Source organism: Podarcis liolepis, assembly GCF_965112155.1.
Source record: "Podarcis liolepis genome assembly, chromosome: 6".
Lineage (NCBI taxonomy): Eukaryota > Metazoa > Chordata > Lepidosauria > Squamata > Lacertidae > Podarcis > Podarcis liolepis.
This window is the reverse complement of record NC_139559.1, coordinates 109,956-133,678: the sequence shown is the minus strand read 5'-3', so window position 1 is coordinate 133,678 and position 23,723 is coordinate 109,956. Positions and strand designations below refer to the sequence as shown.

Here is a 23,723-nt window from a genome sequence, read left to right as displayed (position 1 = left end):
AGGCCATAAAATCTCAGAGGTATTTTGCCTGCATAATTTTTACTCCTGCCATTGCTGTGAACCAATGCATGATAATAAGTAAATTATATTTTAAACTTACTTCCCAGGTTGTTGACTTTGTTAATCAGGGTAAGAAAGGGAGAGCCAGTTGAGTTGATAGATGGACTTGCTCAAAACAAGGTTTCATAGCCTAATCCCTGTGCTTTTAATGTTGCAGCCAAGGATGGGACCACCCCCCTTTGGTGTCCTCTGCTCTGGGCAGTTATTGGGGGTCCAAGGATTACACACACATGAAGGAGATGGATGGTTGGTGAAGGAATGGCCGCTACTGCTTCAACCATGACGGTCCCTGGCAGGGCTTCGCTGCCCCACAGGGGACTTTCCTTGCCAGGTTCCAGCGCCCCCTTCCTGCATAGAGGCTGGAACCCCCCCCCCCCGAGTCCTGTTGATTGCATGGGGGCTGCTTTTCATCTCCTGTTTCTGCCGCTGGGTCGGCAGGCCGTGGTGTCCCAAGAGTCAAAATGTCATAGAATCAGAGAGCCACAGAGTTGGGAGATACCAAAGGGGTTAAGGTCTCACAACTAATGTGTCGGGTTTTGGGGGGTTCTCAAAGGCACGCGCCAGCCAGAAGAAGAGGACGTCACACAGTGGAGATATAAGAAGAAAACTTTTATTAAAATGCACATGGAAACAATGGGGCTGAGGCCCCGCTGTGCTCAGGCTCCCCATTCCACTGCTTGGCTCCATCCTCCTGGCAGGCTGCTACATGGCTAGTCATGCTCAGGCAGAGACATTAATGGGCTCAAAGGCTTTGATGTCTTGAAATTTGTCACAGGAGAAATTAACCAGCAGCTGCTTCGTCCCACTCTTGCTGGGCTTGACCTCAAACTCGAGGCGGGTGCTCTGCTTGGCCTGCAGGGGTGGCGCGCTGCAAACAAGGAGCAAAAGGATCCAGTCAGCTGGTGCTCAGGAGGAGCTGTGGGCCTGGCATGGGGGCTGCCTGGCCCTCCTCTGCCCTTCAGGACTCCAGGGCTGGCTTCTGCAGCAGCAGCAGCCGCCAAGCCAGAGGCTCTCCCAGGCCCTGCCCACCAGGCGGAGTCTCCCTCTCGCTCCTGGGTTCCCATGCGCAGGCCAGGCTGCGGCTTCATTTGCTTTTCACTACTAATTAGATCAAGCACAATAACTCTGAGTTGGGGGGGGGGAACAGTGGCAGAAGCAGGTGCTTCCCCTGCAGAAGGACCCACGGCTGGGAGGGCAGCTGCCAAAGGGACCAGAGCAGGGGGGTTGGGGCTAACGGGGTCCAGGCTGGACATGCCATGATCATTCAGGTGGACCAGAAGGTGCAGTCTGAGGTGCAGGCAGTGGGGGGACTCTGAGCCTGGAGAAACGATGGATGGCAGCCCTAGGCTGAGCATGATGGACCCACTCGGGGGGGGGGCAGTGGGTGCTGAGCAGTCTCCCATTACTCCTCACCTCCCTCTCAGACCACCCTCGGAAGAGCAGCTCTGGACGGCCCCTCCCTCGCCCCATCACCTTGTGGCAGTGGCAGCAGATGGCAGGAAGGGTATTGGGGGGGCGTATGCCTGGGAATTTATCCTTCTTCTGATTTGAGGGTCAAACTAAATGTTCCCCAGTTAAGCAGCTCAGGCTGAAGGTAGCCATGAGCTCCCACATCCACGCCAGCCAGGTGAGGAGCCAGCCTGGGCCCAGCTGAGCACACAAGTGGCTTGTGGGACCTTCAGTTTGGAGCACGGGTCCCTCTCCCCACAAAATACTTCCACATCCCATCAAAGCTTGCTCATTAGGAAGCAGGGACCCAGTGTCCCAATTCCTCTCTAGAAGGGTCCTCCTTGAAGTCTTTCTTCTAAGATGACTTTTCTTCCTCAGAGTAGTTTGTCCCCATTGGCTGCCCAGCCTCCTCCTGACTTTGGATGTGCCAAAGAAGCAGCAGCCCAGCTCTGCCTTTGCCAGTTCCTGGCTGGAGTGTTGAAAGGCAGTGGGGACACCCAGCCCCACACAGCTGCCACCAGGTGGGGTGAGTGACAGCACCAGTGCTAAGCACTGCCTGGGGTGGTGGGCAAGCCGGGGGGGGGTACAAATGAGCAGTTTGAGCAGTGGGGTGCTGGGGGCAAACATTTCTAAAGGGTGGCTGAAACTCATGTCTGCAGCAGAGGCTGCCTGTGCACATCTCTCTCTCTCTCTCTCTCTCTCTCTCTCTCTCTCTCTCTCACACACACACACACACACACACACACACACTCACACACACACACACTCACACACTCTCGATTCCCTGAAGCAATTTCTCAACTATTAAAAGACACCTCTGAAGCAAAAGGGGCCCCAGCCTCTGTCACTGACAATTCCTGGTACACATAGAAAAGTTGCCTTGGAAGGTGATAGAAAAGTGGGCTGTGACTCTTTTGGGTAGTGAGCAAAGGAAGCCCCACATGGCCAGGAAGACACAGGAGCCCCTTCTGGGCACCCCTTTCCAGACCCCCCCCCCAGGGAGACTGGAGCCCCGACTTTGCCTGCTCTGGAAGTGCAGCTGAGGAACTGGGAGGTGGGAGCACCACAAGGGAGCACCCCAGCAGCCACCCCCAGTCCTGGGGAGGGGACACGGCACCCCACCTGTCTGGATGTCCCAGGCACTTACTCCAGCTTGAGCTTCTCTGCCAGCAAGTCACTGCCCTCTGCCTGCAGCACACAGTCCTTCACTTCTTCATTGAGAGGGTTGGTGAAGACCACCTCCACCTTCAGCGGCTGGTCCACTTTCGCCTGTCCCAGCACCTGCCCAGAGAAAAGCCCCCATTGAGTAGGATGGCCACTCCCCAGGCCGGCCAGGGGGCAAAGCCAGGAGGGCACAGGCCTCCAAAGACATGCCTGGGAGGGCCAAGCACCGCCTAGCAAGCAGAGAGAGAAACTTGAGGGGCAATTCTGTGGGCATCAAGGCAGGGAGGCACTCAGGAGCCTCTCCTGGGCACAGAGGCAGCTGAGGAAGGCTTACTTTCAAGGTGACGGAGGGGTTGCTCAGCGTGATGTCTCCTTCCACCACGGCTTCGGTTCCCTCTGAGAGTTGGCACAAGGCTGTGGCTCGAATCATGTTGTCTGGTGTCAGGTGTTGCTGGTACTCAGCGTATGAGATCTTGAGAGGAAACTTTTTCTCTGAAAGTGACAAGTAACCAAAGGGCCTTCCATGAGATGTGGGTCACGCAAGCCGGCAGGGGCAGACTTTGGTCTTCCATAGTTCAGCAGCACCCATGGAAGACCTAATTTGGCACCCTGCCTCATGCACATGCACTGCATCATAGCTGCAACACCTTGTGGCTCAGCGGCCGGTGCAGAGGAACCTCTTGCGGTGCTCAAAATCCCCCTCGGATGCCAGGAAGAACCCCAAAACGTTGCCCTTTCTTCAGGGGAAGGTGAGTCCCATAGCCCTTGGTGGAGAACAGTCAGGGGCTGCCAAGGCAGGAACCTGGCTAGCTGGGGGCAGATATGGGGAGCAATGATCCCCCTCTTCCGTGTCCCTTGCCCCCCAACATTGCCCATGGGTGCAAAAAGGGGAGCCCCCCATCTCTTGGGGTAGAGCAAGTGGAAAAATGGGCAGGCCAAGCACAGAGCTCAGCACACACCAGCAGTGGGAGTTCCTTGCACCCCAAGATCTGAGGAGGTTGCTGGAACTCGCCATCCCCCACCCCAGCAAGCCAAGAGGGAGACCTATGAGAGGTGCCTCTGCCACCACCCCCACCTGAGTGGGGCTTCTCCAGAAGGCCCAACTGTGGCTTGTGGGCAAAGGAGGAGGAAGAGGGGGCATTGGAGGCTGCCCCCTTGCTGTGGGGAGCCCACAAAAGGCTTACCTTCTTGCGGGCCCAGAGTCACTGCGAGAGAGTCCTTCCAGACTTCATGGATGGGCTTCCCATTGTAGACGATGGACCAGGCGGTCATCTTGGCCGTCAGGCTCCTGGCCTTGGAGGCAAGGTTCTTCAGGGTGAAGACCAAGTCAACATCCTGACCAACCTTTGGCTCAGGGCTCTTGGACTTCAGAGTCCCTGAGAGGTTTGGGTTCACAGCTTCCGGACCCTTGGCAGATATGGCATTGAACGTGTTCAGGTTCAGCTTCTCACTGGCCTTTTTGAAGACGGCTCTTTCCTTCTCTGAGCCTGGAAGAGAAACAGCAGGTGGCAAAGCCCAGCGGGGCTGTTAGGCCCCAGTGCAGGAGCCATAGGGACCAGCAGTTGCATGAAGGGCACCTTCCCTCTCCTTCCCCAGGCCAGGGGCTCTTGGGGCCTCAGCCTCCCAGCCATCCTAGCAGTGCAAGGCCTGGTGGCACAGGAGGGCTGGCAGGCCGGCCAAGGGGCTCTTTGCTCAGGCCTGGCTTGGGTGTGGCGCATGGACTGATAATCTTTGCCTGCCCTCCCTCCCACGCATTGGTGGGCAATGCCACCCATGTTCCGCCCTCCCTGCCCTGGCCAATCTGCTGACAGGGCGCCCAAAGCAGCTTCTGGGAAATGCTCTGAGAAACACCTGAGCCTCCATGGGTGTAGCCAAGGGGCAGCAGGGGAGCATCTCCCCCCCCCATCAAGTAAATCCATAAAAATATTTAACTGAGGTTCTGCCCCAACAAAAATACTGGCTCCACCCATGTGAGCCTCCCTCTGCTTTGCTCTCCTGATGGGCCAGTCTTGTCCTCACAACTTGGGTAAGTGCTCATTTCCAGATCCCTCAACAGTTCCAGTTTCTGTCTCAATTTGCATGCCTTACCTTCTGGGTATTTATAATTGTTGGTGACATCCTGACGGGCATAGCTGCCCACGGCCTTGGTGCTTGTGTTCTGGCCAATCGTCTTGGTCTCAGAGTAGACCTTTGTTTTCTTTCCCGTGTTCGTGTCATACGTCCAGGTGACGCGGTCGGCATTGACCTCTGCATAGACGAATGGGCAATCGTAGTTCAGGTCGACGTCTCCTTCCTTGATGGCCGTCAGCGAAGCTGGACCGCACTGGAAGATGCCTGCAGGAAGGAAAGGGAGGGAGAATCATAGAATCATAGAGTTGGAAGAGACCACAAGGGCCATCGAGTCCAACCCCCTGCCAGAGAACCAGTGGGCATTCTGCGCCTCAAGGCCACATGCAAGAAAACAGTTTGGGAGGGAGCAAACAAAACCCCAGCTAGCAGATACATTTAAAACAAAATGAAAAGCATACAAAATAAACTTTCATAGCAAAGACCCACTAAGTCAGCTGGGAAAGCCCGTCAGAACAAAAATGTCTTCAGCTGCTTCCAGAAAGTGCAGATCATGGCTGCCTGTCATATCTCAACAGGGATGCTGCTCCACAGAAGAAGGGCAGCCACACTCAAAGCCCTCTTCTTTCGTCGTAGGCATTGTGAGTTTGGGAGTGAGAGAAGGAGCAGAGAGAGAGGCAGGGGAGATTTTTTTTAACTTGCAGGAGAAACCTCCTGCCAGCTGCAGCCACCTACTGGGCAGCCAGTGCCAGATTTACATAGCTTGGGCCCCCGAAAAAAAATTTAAAGGAAAAAAACAACCTGGATGTACATTTCCAAAATATAAGATAAAAAACAAATAAAATAAAACCTACATACAGCAACAGTGTTTGTGTGTTGTGTATGGACCTATTAAAATTAATCAATTTTATGTATATTGGTAATTCAAAATTATTTTGATGTGATTGGACAATTTGTTGTTGACAAAGGACAGCTGGGCATATAAAGGGCCCCATTCCCTTCTGTAACTTAGGGCCTCATCAAACCTAAATCCGGCCCTGTGGGCAGCAAAGGGATAAGATGGTCTCTCTTGCAAGGAACCTGGTCCCAAGCCGTATAGGGACCATATATGTAAGTACCAAGGCCTTGAACTTGGCCTGAGAGCAGAATGGCGGCTGGTGCAAATTCCCAATGTTGCTGCTGGTTGGTCCCTAAAATCAACCTTGGTGTTCTGCCCTCCACAAAATCTTTCCTTTCAAAAAATACATATTATTGTGCACGGCACTCCAGCAGGTTTCATAATATGATGGGCAAAAGGTCCCCCTGCTTAAATTTCTTTAAAAATTAATTCCATTTTTCATTCATTTTCCTTCTGTCATTGACTGCTCCCACAAATCCCCCACCAGGATGACATTGCAGCAAAAGGTTTTGTTCGCCCCTTTGCCAGGCTCCTTAAAATCGGTACATGTAAAACAAAACTATCAACATTTAATAGTGAATGATACAAAATTATATTTAAAAAGAGAATAGCTGGTGGGAAACCTTGAGAATCACTGTTCCTATAGCATTGACTCTTCCAGAAACACTGGGGGAAGAAAAATTGTGACTCCCCCCCTTTTTTTTAGACAACAAAGGCAAGCTTCCCTAAAACGAGAGCCCCTGGACCTCTTTGTCTGACCTTTGGCAGGTTTCTTAGCCAAGGGCGGCTCCCAGTCTCAGGTTCCCAGTTGCCCACATAAGACTGGGAGAGGAAGGCGGCTTCTCCCCACCTGCCCCAAATGCCAACGGCAGCCCCTGAGGAGGGGCCACTGCCCTTCACAGAGACATCCTCCTCTCAGGAGGGGGTGCCTCTTATTCCAATTCTGCCACAAAATAAACAAGCAACCTTCTTTTGCTCCCGTGAGAAAAATAGCCCTTAAAGGTCTTGTGGGATGTACAACATTCCTTGTAATGCTAGAGTGGACATGCAAGGGAATGTTTGGTCCAGCCAGTTGAAACTTCCTGTTCCTCCTGGCCTGGAGCATCTTTCCTCTTGCATGTGACTAGAGGTGGGCATGACCTCACCTGTCCAGGTAACAAAAGGACGAGTCATGCAGCACTCCCTCCCTTTTTTCTTTCTCCTTTTGTCTGCTTCCAGCTAGAACTGCTCTGTTGGCTTTCAGCCAACAGCAGCACAGGGATATGGGGTAAATCCACATGTTGCTATAAGCCTTGAGGACTGATACTATGCACTGCCTGAAAGTGAGTAAACTTACTTTTTGTTGACTATGAAGAGGATTCTGGTGTCTTTATTCTTTTAAGAGGGATTTAAAAGGGGATCTTACCTGGAACATACAATTCACTCTGAGGCAGATTGAATTGCATAATAGTAAGAGGTTCTAACGAGCCTGCGACCAGTTTCTGCTGTGCATGAGAAGGGGAACGTAACTCTGCTACATAAGGAACTTGCTAGCGCATGTTAGGAAGATTATTAATAAAAAATATATCCCCTCCTGCCACCCTGAACATTCCCACAGGTCCCTTGGATGAAACTCCCCTGGACGAATCCACATTAAGCTTGGCAGGCTTTGGATTCCACTCTGGAGGAGATCCTTTGCCTGCAAATGTCATCCACCTCAGCAAAAATGAAGGTGGGGAATTATTGCTGATTTTAGATTTCCCATTATAGTCAAGGGGTAGGGGACAGAGCTTGGGATTTAGCAGATCAGAATTGGTCCCAAATAGTGATTTGAACTGGAACAACACAGAACCTTTGGGTCCCTTCTAACACTACAGTTCTTTGATTCTGCTGCCCGCCACTTAGCCCCTCGCCAAACCTGGGCATTTCTGCCATGGGGAACAGTGTGGCAAGAAGGCAAAGCACAAATCAGCCCCCCCCCCCCCAGTTCTCACCTGTGCTCCTCTCCTGGGGAGTTGCATCCAGAATTTGCCACCCATTGAACTGGGAGCCAAGGTCCGGCCGGACAAACCAACCTTCATTCCAGACATGGAAGTTCCTGGGCCAGAGAATAAACAAGCCTGATGTGAAGGTTTGCAGTGAGATGAGGGCAGATTGTGGCTTCCACCACGGCAACTTCCTCCTGCCAAGGGAGCCAAGGAAAGGACCAAGAGATCCCTTTCACCCACCCACCCACCCACCCACCCACCCAGGACCCTGCCTCTCTGTGCAGAAATGCAACTGATGCTGGTGAGGTGGGGGGAAGAGTCAGGCTGAGTTACCAGACACTGTCGGAGGCAATGTTCAGGGGGTTCCCAGAGCTGTCATAGTACTCATCCACAGTCAGGCTTTTGTCGGTGTCGTGGGCAGAATTGAAATTGGAGATCATGCGTGCTGCAATTCCCAGGCATCGGAGGACTGAGAGGGAATGAGAGAGAGAATATGAACTTTGTGAGGCTGTTCCTCAGGGGCAGAGGCAATGGCTGCAGAATACTCTTGGTTGAAACATCAACTTCTCAGGCAGGTGCTCTTGGCTCTGTGGCCTGTGAGCACTCCTTGGGAGATGTTGCCATTGACCCTGTGGGCTGGCGCAAGAGCAAGCATGGAAAGGGGAGCGGTCACTGGAAGGAAGTAGAGCAGTGGCTGCCATTCCCACTCAGGAGTCTCCTGTGACCAGGACTGGTCTAAGGTGCTGGGTGCAGTGGCGTAGCGTGGGGGGTGCCAGGGGTGCCGGCCGCACCGGGCGCAACATTGGGGGGGGGCGCGTTTGGCCGGCCCTTCGCTAGACAAAAGTCCATAGGGAAATCTCCGGGACAGCGGGGAAGCGCAGCGCGTCTTCCCCACTGTCCTCGGACCTCCTCCAAAGCCTGGCCTTGGGGCAGAGAGATCTCCTCCCGCCGCCGAGGAGTGCTCTCCGCCCCACCGCCAGCCTTCAGAAGGCTGCTCCGAAGCCTGGCGGCGGGAGGAGGGCTCTCCGCCCCACCGCCAGCCTTCGGAAGGCTGCTCCGAAGCCTGGCGGTGGGGCGGAGAGATCTTCTCCCCACGCCAGCCTTCGGATGGCTGTCCTGAAGACTTGTGGTGGGAGCAGTGGCGTAGCGTGGGGGGTGCAGGGGGGCCTGCCGCACCTGGCGCAACATCTGGGGGGGCGCGGAAGAGACTCAAGTGCTAAAATCCACGGGTTAGGGGGCGCAAATTACTTGCCTTGCCCCGGGTGCTGAGAACCCACGCTACGCCACTGGCTGGGTGCGAGAGGCAGGTGCAAAGTTGAAACTTCATCACTAGATAGATGGCTGCCTCATGCCCTATTGCCCTCTTTGTCAGGGCCAGCACTTTTCCTGCCTCCTCACACATCTGAAAATGCCAGGGGGACCCAGCAGAGCGTATCAGACTACCGAGACCACCAGCCCGGAAAGAGCCCCACCAGGGGAGTTTGCAGATCCAGAGAGGGTGACGCTTTTCTCCCCAGTCACAACACACACAAACATACCCGGCCTAGTTCCATGCCCAGGATCCCAGGCAGAAAGGGCCACAAGTCTGAATCAAAGCTCAGACCAGAAGCACAAGTGCCGGTCGCTCTGAGCCACGAGGAAGAAGGGGAGCCGTGGAGCAAAGGGCTCTCTGGATCCAGCTATGGCTCCTTCTCCTTGCTTCCGGATTTACTGGTGCAGCACATCCTTCTGTCCCGCTCCTAGGCCTGTGTGTGATGGTGACCCCTGGACTGGACATTTCACTTGCCACAATTACATCAAATGATAGGAACATAATGAAATGTTGAAGCAGAAAGGCATGGAATCATGGAGCTGGAAGGGACCCCAAGGGTCATCTTTCTTGTGCAATGCAGGAATCTCAGCTCAAGCATCCCTGACAGGTGGCCACCCAACCTCTGCTTAGAAAGGAAGGAGAGTCCAGAACCTCCTTATAAAAAGTAAACACTTGTTTGACCTCAGATATTTGACACAGAGGGGGAAACCTGCAGATACAGTCCAAAAGGCACACAGGGAGTCCTGCATGTATGGGAGAAATTTAAAAAGCAAGTGGTCCTCACTGACCGGGTGCAAAAAGATATTGTCATCCGGAGGAGCCCTGGCTGCCTATACAAAACACTATAGCGCCCCCCTTACCTGAGAGTAAGGCCCACCGAACTCAGTGCAGCTTTCTTCTGAGTAGATAGTTCTTTACTAGATGCAAGTCAGCTGCACCAAATGACCCCGTTCAGCTAGGCCCTGCGCCTTGCAAAGCTGAGCAGACGCTGCCAACAGGCCTTGTGCCCCTTGGCAACATCTGAAGACCCTGATCTACCTGATCCAGTGCTGGGTGGATTGGACCCTGTGCCTTGCAGAGTCAGGCCCAGGCTGCCACTGGGCCCAGGACTGGTGGCAGCTACAAGCAGCTCTGGTTCGCCCAGCCCTACCCATTGCCACCCCACCTGACCTGGGGGATCTGGATCGGTAGCTCTACTGGTCAAAATAGGAGCATCAGCAATCGCCCTCTCCTATCAGAAACATCCCAGGACTGCTCCAAGAAAACACATGTGGCAAAAAGGAGTGCTAGGCCCTAGTGGGCCTCTCCCTTACCCACTTGCCATTGACCAAGCGGATAGCTAGCTAATCAGGATTCTATATGTGCCTATTTTTCTTCCCTTCTCACGTCCCTCTGTGGCCCCCTAGCCTCGTGCTATGCCCCCCCCCCATTTATGCGATTTTCACCTGTGACCCCCTTGGAATATCCTTAGAATATCCCCTTGGAATATTCTAGAGAATTTTCTGTGACCCCTTGGTTGTGGGGGTTTGTTGTCAAATAACAATGCATTGTTGAGGTTGAGTAACTCTAGAGATTAGGGACGCGGGTGGCGCTGTGGGTTAAACCACAGAGCCTAGGGCTTGCTGATCTGAAGGTCGCAGTGAACCGGCTTAGTCCTGCTGGCCACATGACCCGGAAGCTGTACGCCGGCTCCCTTGGCCAATAAAGCGAGATGAGCGCTGCAACCCCAGAGTCGTCCGTGACTGGACCTAATGGTCAGGGGTCCCTTTACCTTTACCCTTAACTCTAGAGACTAACAACCACAGTGCTGCAAATTTCTGGTTAGACAGATTGCAAAGAAAAGCAATGTAATTTGCAGACACAGAGCTCTGTTTGACAGCACTTCCCTTGAGTTCTCTAGCAGGAAAAAGACAAAGGGATTTAATTTTTTCTACTTCCTCCTGCTTCAGAACTCATTATCTTTTCCTCCATGCTTCTGAGGCAGATGGACATCTGTCTGGTCTCTCCTCCAGTGGAGATTCCATTTTTGACCTCAACTATGCATTGTAATCTAGAAGCAGAATTTGCCTGTTTGTAACTGCTGGAATCAAGTGCAAGACTTTATGTAAGTACTATTTTACATGTGATTCTTTTATTAAGAGGGAGAAAGGGGGAAATCCTATATCCTATCCTTCCCACAAAATCCATCCAACAATGGTTCCCTGGGGACTCTGAATGTTCTGGGGGTGGGGTGGGGGCAGCAGCAGAGAAGCTGCTTGCAGCAAAAGGCATTGGCACCCATTGCACTCAGCCATCGGTTTTGCCCAGACGAAATCCTTGCTGCATGCCTGCCACCCGTGGTTTGGCTGCTGACCAGAGGCAGCAGAGCCTGCCATGAAAACCCACAGCTGGTGCTTGAGCTAATTCCTTACCCCAGCGGCTTGGTGGCGCATGCCAGTGTTTCAGGCAGACCTACCTGTAGTCAGCACTCCAGCAAAGACCCAGCACTGCCCATACAGGACAGGTCTAAATCCCGAGTCCTTCCATTTTCTCAAGATGTCCACGCTTCCATTCCAGCTGCTTGGACTCTCCCCACCACTGTAATTCCCACTCCAGTTTCCTTGCAGGACTCCTCTGTCGTCGTTGCTGTTGACCTGCAGCGGGGGAGGGGGGAGTCGAGAGAGGCCAATGAGCTGCTCCCCCTTTTTTGCACAGGCCGGATTGGACCAGGGAGCAGCAGGAAGGGAGTAGCGGGCTGCCTGCCTGCCTGCCTTCCCCTTTCCACCCATGATCCCACCTCCACATCCTTTTGCAAAGTGAATAGAATCATAAAATTGTAGGCAGGCAGGTGAGAGCTCCCTCGTGGCTCCTCTCAGGGACACTCGCTCCTATCCATGGGGTGGGTGGGAGGCTGGCTCATGCTGGGCTTTCCTTACCATGGCGCTGAGCACCCGCCCAACGTATTTGGGGTCATTTCGTCTGCGCACGTCAGCAGTTGGGTCCTTGCGGTAGCTCAAGCTCCGGTCTAGGATGTCAAGGCAGATCTCCAAAATGCCCTCTTGAAACTGAACACAGAGAGGAAGACAAATGAAATGGTTCTTCATCCTGTGGCAGCATCACCCAGTGCTCCACACATGACCTGGAGCTCCCCCTGCGTTTTGAGCGACTCCAACTATGAACTGGTTGAAGGAAGAGAGCAGGTACAATTTGTTCCTTCCTCTGCAGGAGAGGAGGGGAAATGATATCACACAGAGCCCTCTCTACCAATTGCATTTCTATGGTCTGAGTCCGCCTCTCATCACTACAGTTCTGTGGATTTAGCACCTTCTCATGTGTTGGGGGAATTACTGGCTTGTTTTGCTTTTGGTTTTCTTACTTATTTTGTGTTTTCATTTTGTATTTTTCTGTTGTGAACTGTGATCTTTGGAAGAAGGCTGATATACAAACTTAATAAAATAAATAATTAATATAAATATGTGCTTGTGAGGTTTGGCTGCTAATCTCTCACAAGGCCTGGGTGGGCGAGAGGGGCCCACAGTGGCTCCGAAGGTTTCCTGCCCCTCTCCCTCCCTTGGGAAGAGGCTTGGGAGTAACCCAGACTGTCCCAGAGAATGGTTACAGATAGGTAGCCGTGTTGGTCTGCCATAGTCAAAATAAAAAAATTCCTTCCAGTAGCACCTTAAAGACCAACTAAGTTAGTTCTTGGTATGAGCTTTCGTGTGCAAGCACACTGTGTATCTGAAGAAGTGTGCTTGCACACGAAAGCTCATCCCAAGAACTAACTTAGTTGGTCTTTAAGGTGCTACTGGAAGGAATTTTTTTATTTTGTCCCAGAGAATGTTCAGCTTGTTAAGACGACCCAGGCCAGGGGCTCCTCCTTCTCCCTCTCCCCCCCTTCCCGGGATTGCCATATGTCCTCTTTTTCCAAGACACGTCCTCTTTTTCATGGGTAGAGCCATCATCTCCCCCCAAAAAACTAAGTTTTGGGTCTTTTGGGGGATTTTTACAGCATTTTCCTCAAAAAGTGCCCTAAGTTGCCATACTTCCGGAGTTTTCTGGACATTTCGCCATTTTGGCGAAAAATCCTCCCAGACACCGTTTTGACAGTCCGATTCACGGACGTGTCTGGGGGAAAACCGAGACGTATGGCAGCCCTATCATGGTGATCCATAGCAGTGGCATAGCGTGGGTTGTCAGCACCCGGGGCAAGGCAAGTAATTTGCGCCCCCTAACCTGTGGATTTGCGCCCCCTAACCCTAACCCCCAGATGTTGCGCCCGGTGCGGCCGGCCCCCCCTGCACCCCCCACGCTAGGCCACTGATCCATAGCTAAAAGCAGAAGTCGACAAATGTGTCTTGTTCTTTGCTCTTCAAAATATGGCAACCCGAAGACCCCCAGGGACCGTCCAGCCAGACTAGGAAGTGCGCTCTGGTCGCGGGGGAGGAGACGCGAGGCATTGCCATCCACACCTGGAATTGAGGAGGAGCTGGAAAGGTCCTTTGGTTTCACACCCAGGACCCATTTTCTCTCTCTTCTTTTGAGAAAGGGGGGGGGCGGGATTTGGAGGGCGCGCGTGTGCGCGTAGCTGAGCTCCAGTTGCTCTGGGCATTTCTGGACGGGGCCGGTAGCGTCTCTCCTAACCCCTCCCCACCCCGGGCTCCAGCCCCCCCCCCGCCCAAAGGCTTCCCCCTACCTGGCCGAAGTTCCACCCGAAGCTGGAGATGCGGGACGCGCTGCCCACGAAGACGACGCCGAACTCGGAGAGGACGTATTCCTTGCGCTCCGCGTCCTTGCCCATGAAGACGTCGTCTCCTGCGAGCGAAAGAACCGGCCGGTGCTGAGGGGAAGAACTAGGAATCCCCAGTACCTCCTTGGGACGCCCCCAGCCCTCCTCCCTGTAGCTGCAGGTGGCCCCTCCTGTCCCTGTGCGCCTTGGGGGCAGGAAGCCCCCCGGCGCCACCCTGAGGCCGCTTCGTGCAGCTGGAAGCACCTAGCCGGGAGGAGAAGGAGGAGGAGGAGTCTCGGGTCCCCACAAGAAAAGGCCGGGGGCCGAGGGGGGCAGTCGTCGGGGGGGGGGGACGGTGCGGTGGGTTCGGGGGCATCAGTCGCTGGGGGGGGGCGTGTGTTTTGGATTTGTTTTCGCTCTTGTTTTTATTAAGTATTTCGTGTTTCTTATATTTTTATGTTGTAAACCACCTTGAGATCTACGGATGAAGGGCGGCATACAAATTTAATAAATAACTAAATACCTGTCGCCCAGGGGTTAAAGAGCAGCACGAAGGTGCCGAGGTGGGAGGCGCCGGCGCTCGTTTTGATCCCCAGCCGGTAGCGCCCGATGGCGGCACTCGCAGGGCTGGAAATGGCGATGTTCAGGGAGCCCGAAGCCGCCGGAGAGTCCTGGACGGCGCCCCAGGAGCCGCCGCTGGGTGCGGCGCTGGAGATGCCAAAAGCCACGCGGGTCTTCTCGTGCAGGGCAGAGGTCGATCCTGGCAGCAGGAGGAAGGCGGTGAGCTTTGGGCATAGTGGAGGTCACATCTTGGGCAGCCCGCCCTCCGGGGTGGGGGCCTTTGCGCCAAGTGGCCCCCTCGGCATGGAGGGCCAAGGAGTCACCCAGCCGGACTCTGCATTTCGGTGGCGGCTTACCTGTTTCGACGGTGAACGTGAGGCTGCCTGGAGCTGGCGCTGCTCCGCCGAAGGCCAGAGAGATATAGAAAGGTTGTGCCCGTCGCACCACCAGCTCGGTGCCGGGGTACTGCTCGGTGTGGTGCGCGCTGCCATTGGCCTTCCGCTTCCAGTCAATCTTCGGCACAGCTGCAAAAACGGGGACAAGACCACGAAGGTTGAGGCAGAGAGGCTCGCCTGCGCCTTTCCGAAACAGGTCATGCCCTCGCCGCGACCCAGAAGGCACCCTTCAGTCACAGGGCGCTCCTTTCCCTGAAGACCAAGAGCCAAGGAACCGCCTTTCCTAGCGCCCCTTTCCCTCAGACCGGCTGGAGAAACGCGCGTGAAACGGAGCTCTTGATGCTCGACTTCATCGCATTTGACACCAGTGCAAATACTGTAGATCTCCCGCGCGAGAGGAGGAGATCTGTGGCAGCAGCTGCGGAGTTGTGGGCAGGGCAGACCCTCCACGCGGCGCTGCGGCACTCCGGCAAGAGCAGCCGCTGCGGAGCAGGGCAGCGCAAGGGCACCAGCCCGCCTGTCCCGGCCTGGCGCCAGCTGAGCTCAGCCGCTTTCTGCGGATTCACGCGTGTTGGGTTGCGTATACAGAACAGAAACCGTCGTCTCCGGTGCCAAAGTATTTAGTCAAGGATTGTGGATGGATGGTGACTAAGCAAAAACCACTCACGAATCTGAGGGCTCAGCACTTGCTGGGCAGCTCCGGACCGACCTCTCCTAGCGCCTGGGACGGGACCGGGCGGGCAAGCAGGGAAGGCGGGGAGGGGGCACTCGCCCAGACTCTCGCCATGGCAGCCCGGCCACATTCTGGATGCGGCCAAGCCTGCGCGCGCTCTCTCTGTGCAACCGTCCCTCGTGCGTCCTGCATCGCCCTGGGAAGCCTCCGGGTCCCGCCGCTCCTTGGCCCGGGGTGCGGAGCGCTTGGGCTGGGCTGCGGGCCGAGGGAGCTGGGCCCCGAAGCCCAGAGCCCAGCCGCGTCCCGCAAGCGCCGGCTTGCCCTGCCCCCGCCTCTCGCTGTAATTAGGGCTCTTCAAACGGGGCGGACAGCGCGCGGAGCGTGTCCCGGTGGGGAGAGGGCAGCCCCAGGTCCCAGCCCAGGAGGCAGCCGCCGGGGACTAAAGATTTGCCTTTGGGAAGCTGCTGTTTGGCGGCGGACGCCCCATAACGGAACTGCCGGAGCCTCGTTGGTCCCCCGAGCTGGCGGAACGCGCTGTCACTGGAAGTCCAATGGACGCCTGCTGAAAACTTTCCCGCGCTGCCCAGCTCGTGCAGACAATTAAGACACCACCTTTCAAAGGCTCATAGAACCGTAGAGTTGGAAGGCACCCCGGGGTCATCTAGTCCACCCTCTGCATTGCAGGAATCTGTTGCCCAAGGTGGGGCTGAACCCATGACCCTGAGAGTAAGAGCCTCACACTCTACGGACCGAGCGATCACTAGAGAGGGAGTTCCAAAGGTTGGAACAGACACCATAATACTGTAGTTACAGATAGGTAGCCGTGGTAGTCTGCCATAGTCAAAATAAAAAAATTCCTTCCAGTAGCACCTTAAAGACCAACTAAGTTAGTTCTAGGTATGAGCTTTCGTGTGCATGCACACTTCTTCAGATACCTAACTAATACTGTAGTTAGTGGAGGATTCCTGTGTTTAGATTTTCATGTGCTTTCAACTGCATATAGATGTTGTAAGCACGGGTTCTTTTTATGATGTAGTGGTATATGCCTATTCCTTGGGGTCAGGATAGAGGTTAACTTTCCCCCCGTCAGGCGATCGGCCTCTCTGCTCCAGCCCTGCCCTGCCCAGGGTCGTCCCCTTTCCCATCCATGTCCTTGATCAGCTGGCTCTGCTTTGCTGCCCTACAGGTCTTTATCCACTCTAGAAAGCAGACCACCCTCACCAGCCCCTCCAGGCTGTGCTCCCAGCAGCAACAGGGCTGGGGGAAATGGGCAGGGCTGGGCAGGGGGGCAGGTGTGCTGGGTCCCTCCGAGCAAGGTGGGGTGCGTGGCTAGAGGAAGGCCAGCCCACCCGAGAGATGCAAAGGCTCCCCCTGCAGAGGAAGAGGCAGGAGAACCCAGCTGGCTTGTATTCTATTACTAGCTGGTGCTGTGGAGGGGTAGAGGAGCGGGCAAAGGCAAAGCCTTGATTTGCTGGCATGCCCAACAGGTCCATGAAATGCTGGCCAAGCCTTCCTTATTCGCACCTGCCCAGCCCTGCAGGCAGCCCATCCTGGGGCCTTGCCCAGGGCAGCTTGTACTCACCAGCCATGCTCTCTCTTGTTCTGCTGCTCTTTGGGTCCTCTAGAGAAGCTCCCAGGGATAGGATGAGTCTCTCAAGGGGCTTGGAAGCACCTTATATGCAGCACACTGGAGAGACTCCTCCTTTTTGTCCAAAGGTGGGCGAGGCTCACAAGCCACACCAACAGTGCTGCAACCTTCCCTGACAGAGTGCGCCTGCCATGGGAGGGGCAGGCAGGAGTGACTCTGGGTGGCTCTTCACTCCAGGAAGGCTGATGACAGAAAGGGTGCCTGCAGCAGGGAGTCATTTCCAGGTCAGAAGAAAGGGGCCTGAATCAGCCACCAGGAACCTTTCCCCTAGTCTTTCTAGGAAGGCCTCGGCACAAAGCCCTCAAGTGGCCAGCCCTCTGGGGCAGGTACACGGGCCTCTCTACAACTAGGGCATCTCTTAACTCATGCAGCCATGAAGCCAGCATTTCCCACTGGGGAACAGCTCGGTGGTGCAACCTCATTAAGCTGCACTCCTTCCTTAACGCTCATTCCTTGCTGCACCCCGCACTCCCTGCATGTCAGACACTTTGCCAGCTGCAGTTCTGCTGGGTGGGAGGTGGTGGATGGCTGCAGCTGCCTGTGTGCAGGTCAACTCTTCCCTGAACTTGCTACCAGAGAAGTCAAGGCCATTTCTGACAAAAGCAGGACCGCACCACCTCCTCCCTCCAATGCGCCCATCCCAGCACAGGACTGATGACAGGCCTGTGGCAACAAAGCACTCAAGGAAGGAGACCCTCCAAAGGCACCTCGGAAAGGGTCCCTTTCCCTCCCACCCTCTCTCCAGTATTCTTGGGCAACCCACATGCAGGAGAGGCTCAAAGCTTCTTATGTTAATAGGCTTCTTAAACAACTGATGCATATTCACACACCAACTTATTTTTGCTGCCACACATGAAACAGCCTGGCTGGAACCTCCAGAGCTGGCTCTTCCTGAGCATTTGTCCCTTGCTCTCTCAGCCAGTGCTGGGACCAAGCAGGCAGGGGAGCTGTGATGGGGCCTGCTGGCTTCCAGGATCCGGCCATTTGCCCCAGTGACTGTCATGGCAGTGACTAAGAAGAGCTTCCTTATGTCAAAACCCTCCATGAAAGATTGTGTGGCAAGGAACAACTATCCATATGCGTTTCTACTCATGAGACAGATGTGACTCCCCTGAGTCACGAGCTGATACATCTACCAATTCTTCCAGGGTTGCAGTTCCACTCACAGGAAAAGCAGAGGGAACCCTCTTCCTGCTAATGGGCCTTCCCACTGAAACTGGAAGTAGCTCTCTTTCTACAGGGAGTCAAGACTCGGGAGCACATGGCCGGCCAGCCTTCCCTGCTCTTCCTCTCCTTCTGATGCAGCGGTGCCATCCCTTTGCCCAACAAACATCTCAAGACAGCAAGTCCTCTGACCAGTTTGTGGACTGGGCATCTGTACAAGGAACTGCAGCCCATGGAGAAAGCCTCACTTGGGGAGGCACATGGCAGGGTCTGGCGCAAGGGGCCCAGGAGCTGCCTTCTCTCCGGACAGAGCTCAGAAGCAAAGATGGGCTCTGCTGTTGGCTCCACCGTCCTCCAGGCCATGGCAGAGGAAGCAATGCTGGCATTTCCCGGCTCACCTCACAGTGACTGATCCAGCCAGAATCTCCTTTATGTTGCTCCATTCCGGCTGCCTCAGCACTGAGTGGCAACAGAGGCCAACGGCAAGCAGATTATTATGAAGGGCCACACCCTGAGCTGATGGTTTTCCTGTCCAGGGAATCTTGTTGCATCTAGTTCTGCATGTTCACCAGTGACTGCCAGGGATAAAAGTGTGGAAAAGATCACTCCTCCCCAGGACTGTGGCTCACCCGCTTACCTGGAGGGAGGGGCAAGGAGGGGCTCAAGCAAGGGACGACGTCACACACACACACACACCCTCCAGTTGCCATCAGGTTAACTGGACAGGCTCATTCCTGCCACAGAATCCCAACATCTTCAGACCTTCCACTGCCCTCGGATAAGGAGCACCTAGGGTGGGGTGGGGTGGGGGGGGCATGTGCTAGCCTGTGGCTACTGGCAGTGAGGTTGGCAAGCTTGGGGGTGGGGTAAGAGGAGAAAGATTGCTTTTGCCACCCTCTCAGTGCTCTGTCCCCCAACAGAGATTCTCCTAGACCTTATTGCAGGTAGTGAGTTTGCTCAGATCCTGGCCACCCTCCTCCCCTGGCAGTTCTCCAGGAGAAGGTACCGTTGTTCCCACCTGTTGATGGAGTCCCCCCCCCCCCATACTCTTGGCTGCCCTGACACTGGCCTTGGTCCTGGGCTGGGCTTGCTCTGGCCCTCCACCTCCACCTGGGCTCAACTCCTTGTTTCCAAGCTACTCTTGGTCTTGTGCCTTGTGGAGGGGCAGCAGAAACCCCCTCCTGGCACCTCCGTCCCAAATGAAGGGGCTCGGGAGTTTGGGAGCCTTCCTGCCCCTTTGGCCAGAGATATTGCCCCACTTCAGGGTGACTCGCGTGACAGAGTTATGAAAGTCGGATGGGGAGGAAATGCTGGAGCAATCTGGCCCCAAGTGAGCAAGAGCGAGGGAGGAAGAGCTGCTGGGGCAATCCTGCTGGGGAAGGGATGTGCCAACCCCGCAGTTCTTGGCTCCTGCTCAGCCCCTGCTGGGGTGGACAGGCTGACTGGCCCACGCACCCCCAGGATGATGCTCACAAGGCCAGGAGCAGATTGGGTTGGCTGTGTGTGCGTTAACCAATGTGAGGAAATCTTTAACCATCAAGTGGTTGCCGTTTGAATTGCGAAACAGCTGACCCAAAGAAATCCTGTTCCTTGTAAGGACCACGGGTTCAAGGTGTGGGCCAGGACTGGCCACCCCCTGTTCAAAACTCACCTTAGCCACAACCTTGCTGCCCCCAGCTCTGATGGCCCACGGGCTTCGCTGGCTCTAAAGGGAGAGCAGACTGGAGTGGTTCTAATAGTAGTCATAGCAGCAGCAGCAGCAGCAGGAACTCTCAGAATTATAGAGTTGGGTGGGGTCCCAAGGGTCATCTAGTCCAACCCTGTCATAGCCCCGTGCTGCTCAACCATGGCAGAGCTCAGTGGCAGGAGAGGCCAGCCGACCAGCCGAGTCTCAGGGGGTACTTGTCTGGAGGCAGAGACTATATGCAAGGTTCAGTCCAGTCCTAAGGTCAGAAGTATCCCAGTTCATGTAGTCAGACACAGTGGCGTAGCGTGGGTTGTCAGCACCCGGGGCAAGGCAAGTAATTTGCACCGCCTAACCCATGGATTTGCGCCCCCTAACCCCCAGATGTTGTGCCCAGTGCGGCTGGGCCCCCCTGCACCCCCCACGCTACGCCACTGGTCAGACAGTCCGGGGTCAAGAAAGCAGAGAGTCCAAGGACACAAGAGGCAAGAAGCAGCAAGGTCTGGCCAAGAACGACAAATATTGTTTCCAGCAACTGACTGAGGCTGGAAACCCTGCTGAAGAAAGCTGGAGCCAGCTGGTTCTCATCAGGAGCAAGAAGGCTGATCAGTGGCAGGTGGCGTCACTCTGCCTTCTGCTCCTTCAGGCTGCTGCTCAACAGGTGAAGCTGATTCCTGGCCCATGACAAAATCCCTGCAATGCGGGAATCACAACTAAAGCCTCCCCGATAGTTGGTGATCGAGTCTCTGCTTAAACCCCCCCAATGATGGAGCCCAGCACCTTCCAAGAGAGTCTGCTCCACTGTCCAACAGTTCTTACCCTCAGTGTTTTCTCCCAATATTCCCATGTTTGTAGGCGGTTTTGCCTGATAAGACACTTCTTTGCAAAGTGCCCCCCCAAATAATGGATTTTTGTATGTTTTCACCAATGCATGCACTTTTATGTACACTTGATTACTGTATGTGCATTTTAGTACACATTACTTGGCTGGAGAACTGCATTCCAACATTTGGGGGGGGGGGCAAATTTTAAAGGATAGCTGTGTTTGAATTCTTGCAAGGTTTGCTTCCCCTTTCAGTGGAAACTGAATCAAGTTTCTCCATCTACAGAGCTAGGGGGCTCCTGCAGGTGGGAGAGGTGGCTCCTGCTGCACCCAGATACTCCACTGGACTTTCCTGGGTGCTGCCAGGGCGGGTGGGGGAAGAAGGAAGTTTTTCTCAGTGGCAGCAGCAGGGCACACAAACAGCACTTCTGATGATGGTGAAATTTCAGCTCTGCTTGCTCACGGAAGGTGGCTGTTTGTGAGGGACGGATCTCTCTCTCTCTCTGCTGAGCCACAGTCAGGCCTCTGGCTGGCCCTTCCTCTTTTTCAGCCCAGCTGCTGGCCACATGCGGGGTACCTGAGAGCCTCTGCTGGTCTTGCTCCACTCTAGGTCATTTCATCCTCTTTTGAGCTGCCTGCCATCAGGAAGGTCTGGTCCAGAGGACATAACACACATGGATTCCGAAATGATTATGAAGACAACATCTCACCCCAAAGCCTCCTGCCTTGAGATCACAGCGGATGGAAGCTTGGATAAGTACATAAGACAAACCTGCTGGATCAGGCCAATGGCTCATCTAGTCCAGCGTCCATTTATTCATTGTCTTGCTCTCCCACCTCGTTTCTCCAAGAAGCTCAAGGTGATATATGTACCTGGTTCTCCCCTTTCTCATTTAATCCCCGCAACCCCATGAGGTTGTTTAGGCTGAGAAGCCCCCAAGGTCACAGAAAGCTTAATGGCCAACTGGGGATTCAAACCCTGGTCTCCCAGTCTGACACTCTAACTAATATACCACACTGGTTCTCATTTCCCACTGGGGAAACTAAGAAGAACTCTCAGGTAGACCAAATCTTTTGAGGTGCTTAAAACAAATCAGCCATGTGCTCCTCTTGCTGAAGCTTCTAGCATTGGAGCTGAGCACTTGGTCCCGGTGGCAAAAGAGCCAGCAGACCTCAGGCTGAGTGCAAGGCTGGCCCTGAGACCGGTGTCAGCCAAGTGAGGCTGAGGTGTGCCTACGATGGTATTCCGCGGGTAAGTTAAACACTTTTTTGAAATTGTGTTTTTTAAAGGATGTGACCAGTTTTGCAACTTCAATAATTTATCTGTAACTTGGAGAAATATTTTCTCTAAAAGTACTTGAACAATTAAAAAAAACCACCTGTGGCAAAAGGACAAAGAGCTAACGCTTCATGGGCAAGTGCTGAACATATGGCAACGTTTGTTGGAAACTGTGGGGAAAAGCTTTTCTGGCAAAGAACCTGTGGCCAATGTAACATAACCGATGTGACGTGACAATTCAAGCCACGTAAATGTTTCCAAAGCAAAACCCTGTGTATACGACTCTTCACTCTGCAGTCACGGGTTGAAGGGGAGCATCAGGTCTACGTGGAAGTTGTAATGTGGAGAAACAGACCCTTTGATTTAGCAACACCCTAATGATTTGTGACTTTTCAACCCAACATTTATTATCATTTACAGGGAAGACAAATGTCAAGGAAGTTCTCTTTCTCAAGACGAAGAGAATTTCATACCAATAAATATTGTATTGCATCATTTGGCCAACCAATTTCCTTTTCAGTTTCCCAGTTTCAACAATGTCAGAGATGCCAGCTGACACCAGCACTCCGGGACCGCTTTCTGCTTTTGGAGGACAATCCGTTTCCATTGGGACATTATTTCGTGTCTTGGTGCCGCTTGTTTTAAATTATGTGCCAAATTCATGTACACTTTATGTATGAGACAAGCTTCAACCTTCCACGGGGTTGTACTTGTCCTCTGAGGCAAGTTAAGAGACTTTTGGCTCCCAAAAGGATCTCTCGATCTAGAGTATCTCCAGCCTGTGGGGCAGCCTTGGCCCACCAGTCTTCCTCCATTGGGACCGTGAGGCCATTCTTCTAAGCTTGTATGATCCTAATGCAACATTTCTTCTCAGTTCAGCAAGTAAGAAAGCAAATCTATCAGTACAAAAAGGGGTCATTAACCTATTCTCTAATTTCTTGGAGTTATATCTAACTGAAGTTTAGAAAAAAAGAGAGAAAAATCCTGAGTCACATGTTGTTTTAATCAAATGTAAAATGCCATTTGGAAAACTGTTGCCAGATAATGAAACTAGTAAATTATCTTTAAAATGAGATAGAACACGTTAACAACGTGAAGATGAAGAAAGGGTTTGTAAGTTGAAATGTTAATGGAATTATCTAGTAGCTCAATTTAAGCCTCAGTTTCCCTGCTGAAATTAAAAAAAATATATAGGAAAGAGTTTTAGGACACACTTTCAGTTAAAGATCAACAGCAATTAGAATATACGGTGCAGTTGTTCACAAGTCAGGATAATCTACCAATTTACCAGCTGAAATCACAGTAAAACACCTCAGGCTTTCTTGAGCATTTGAAGGCTGACTGGACAAAGCCTCAAACTGAGATAAGCAACTCTTCATCAAGGATAACAAAATGTGAGGTAATAAAATGTTGTTTCTCCAGAATTTCAGGAAAGCAAGAAAAGGCTTGCTGCTGTTGCTACAGTCATCCCCTGTCACTGACAAACTCGTGGACAGCAGGACCGACTCCCTTTCTCAATATCTTCTCCCTGAAGAGCTGGCTGGACCCACATAGCTAAAGTTGCCCCACGGCTGGTCGCTCCTGAGACTGCAGCTGGCTTCCTATGGCAGAGGAGCCCCTGGCCAGAAAACTACTTGCTTCTCATCTTTGTGATGCGTCCAACAGTCTTGGCTCTGAAATGCCCCAGATTTCTGCCCCACGTGTCATCTGAGGAATAACCTCAACTTCAAAAACTCTCAGAGGCGGCACCACAATATCCCCACCCTTCACTCTGGGAAATGCAAACACTGACTGCGCCAAACTCCAACCATTCCAAAGACCATTTTGGGCAAAAGAAATCTCCGGTTAATTAAATCTATCAAATTGCTCCAACA

General features: G+C 53.6%; 1 protein-coding gene and 1 long non-coding RNA gene across 3 annotated transcripts; one reads left to right on the top strand and one right to left on the bottom strand.

Moving 5' to 3' along the window:
• Positions 1-654: 654 nt before the first annotated feature.
• LOC310709920 (protein-glutamine gamma-glutamyltransferase E-like) lies at positions 655-16,973 on the bottom strand. The gene is made up of 13 exons (XM_083510045.1): positions 16,834-16,973; positions 14,540-14,707; positions 14,146-14,382; positions 13,590-13,708; positions 11,833-11,961; positions 11,373-11,550; positions 7,939-8,074; positions 7,612-7,715; positions 4,762-5,007; positions 3,858-4,160; positions 3,008-3,165; positions 2,657-2,790; positions 655-928 (listed from the first exon to the last, which is right to left on the bottom strand). Exons 1-13 carry the CDS (start codon positions 16,838-16,840, stop codon positions 781-783), a joined length of 2,067 nt encoding a protein of 688 aa, XP_083366171.1. The 5' UTR covers positions 16,841-16,973; the 3' UTR covers positions 655-780.
• Positions 6,922-23,723, top strand: LOC310709925. 2 transcript variants are annotated; one of them, XR_014527712.1, is made up of 4 exons: positions 6,922-6,960; positions 7,236-7,349; positions 10,972-11,021; positions 23,272-23,723. It is a non-coding gene; the product is annotated as an uncharacterized lncRNA (long non-coding RNA). The 2 variants fall into 2 exon arrangements; XR_014527713.1 differs by lacking the exon at positions 23,272-23,723 and adding an exon at positions 21,181-21,317.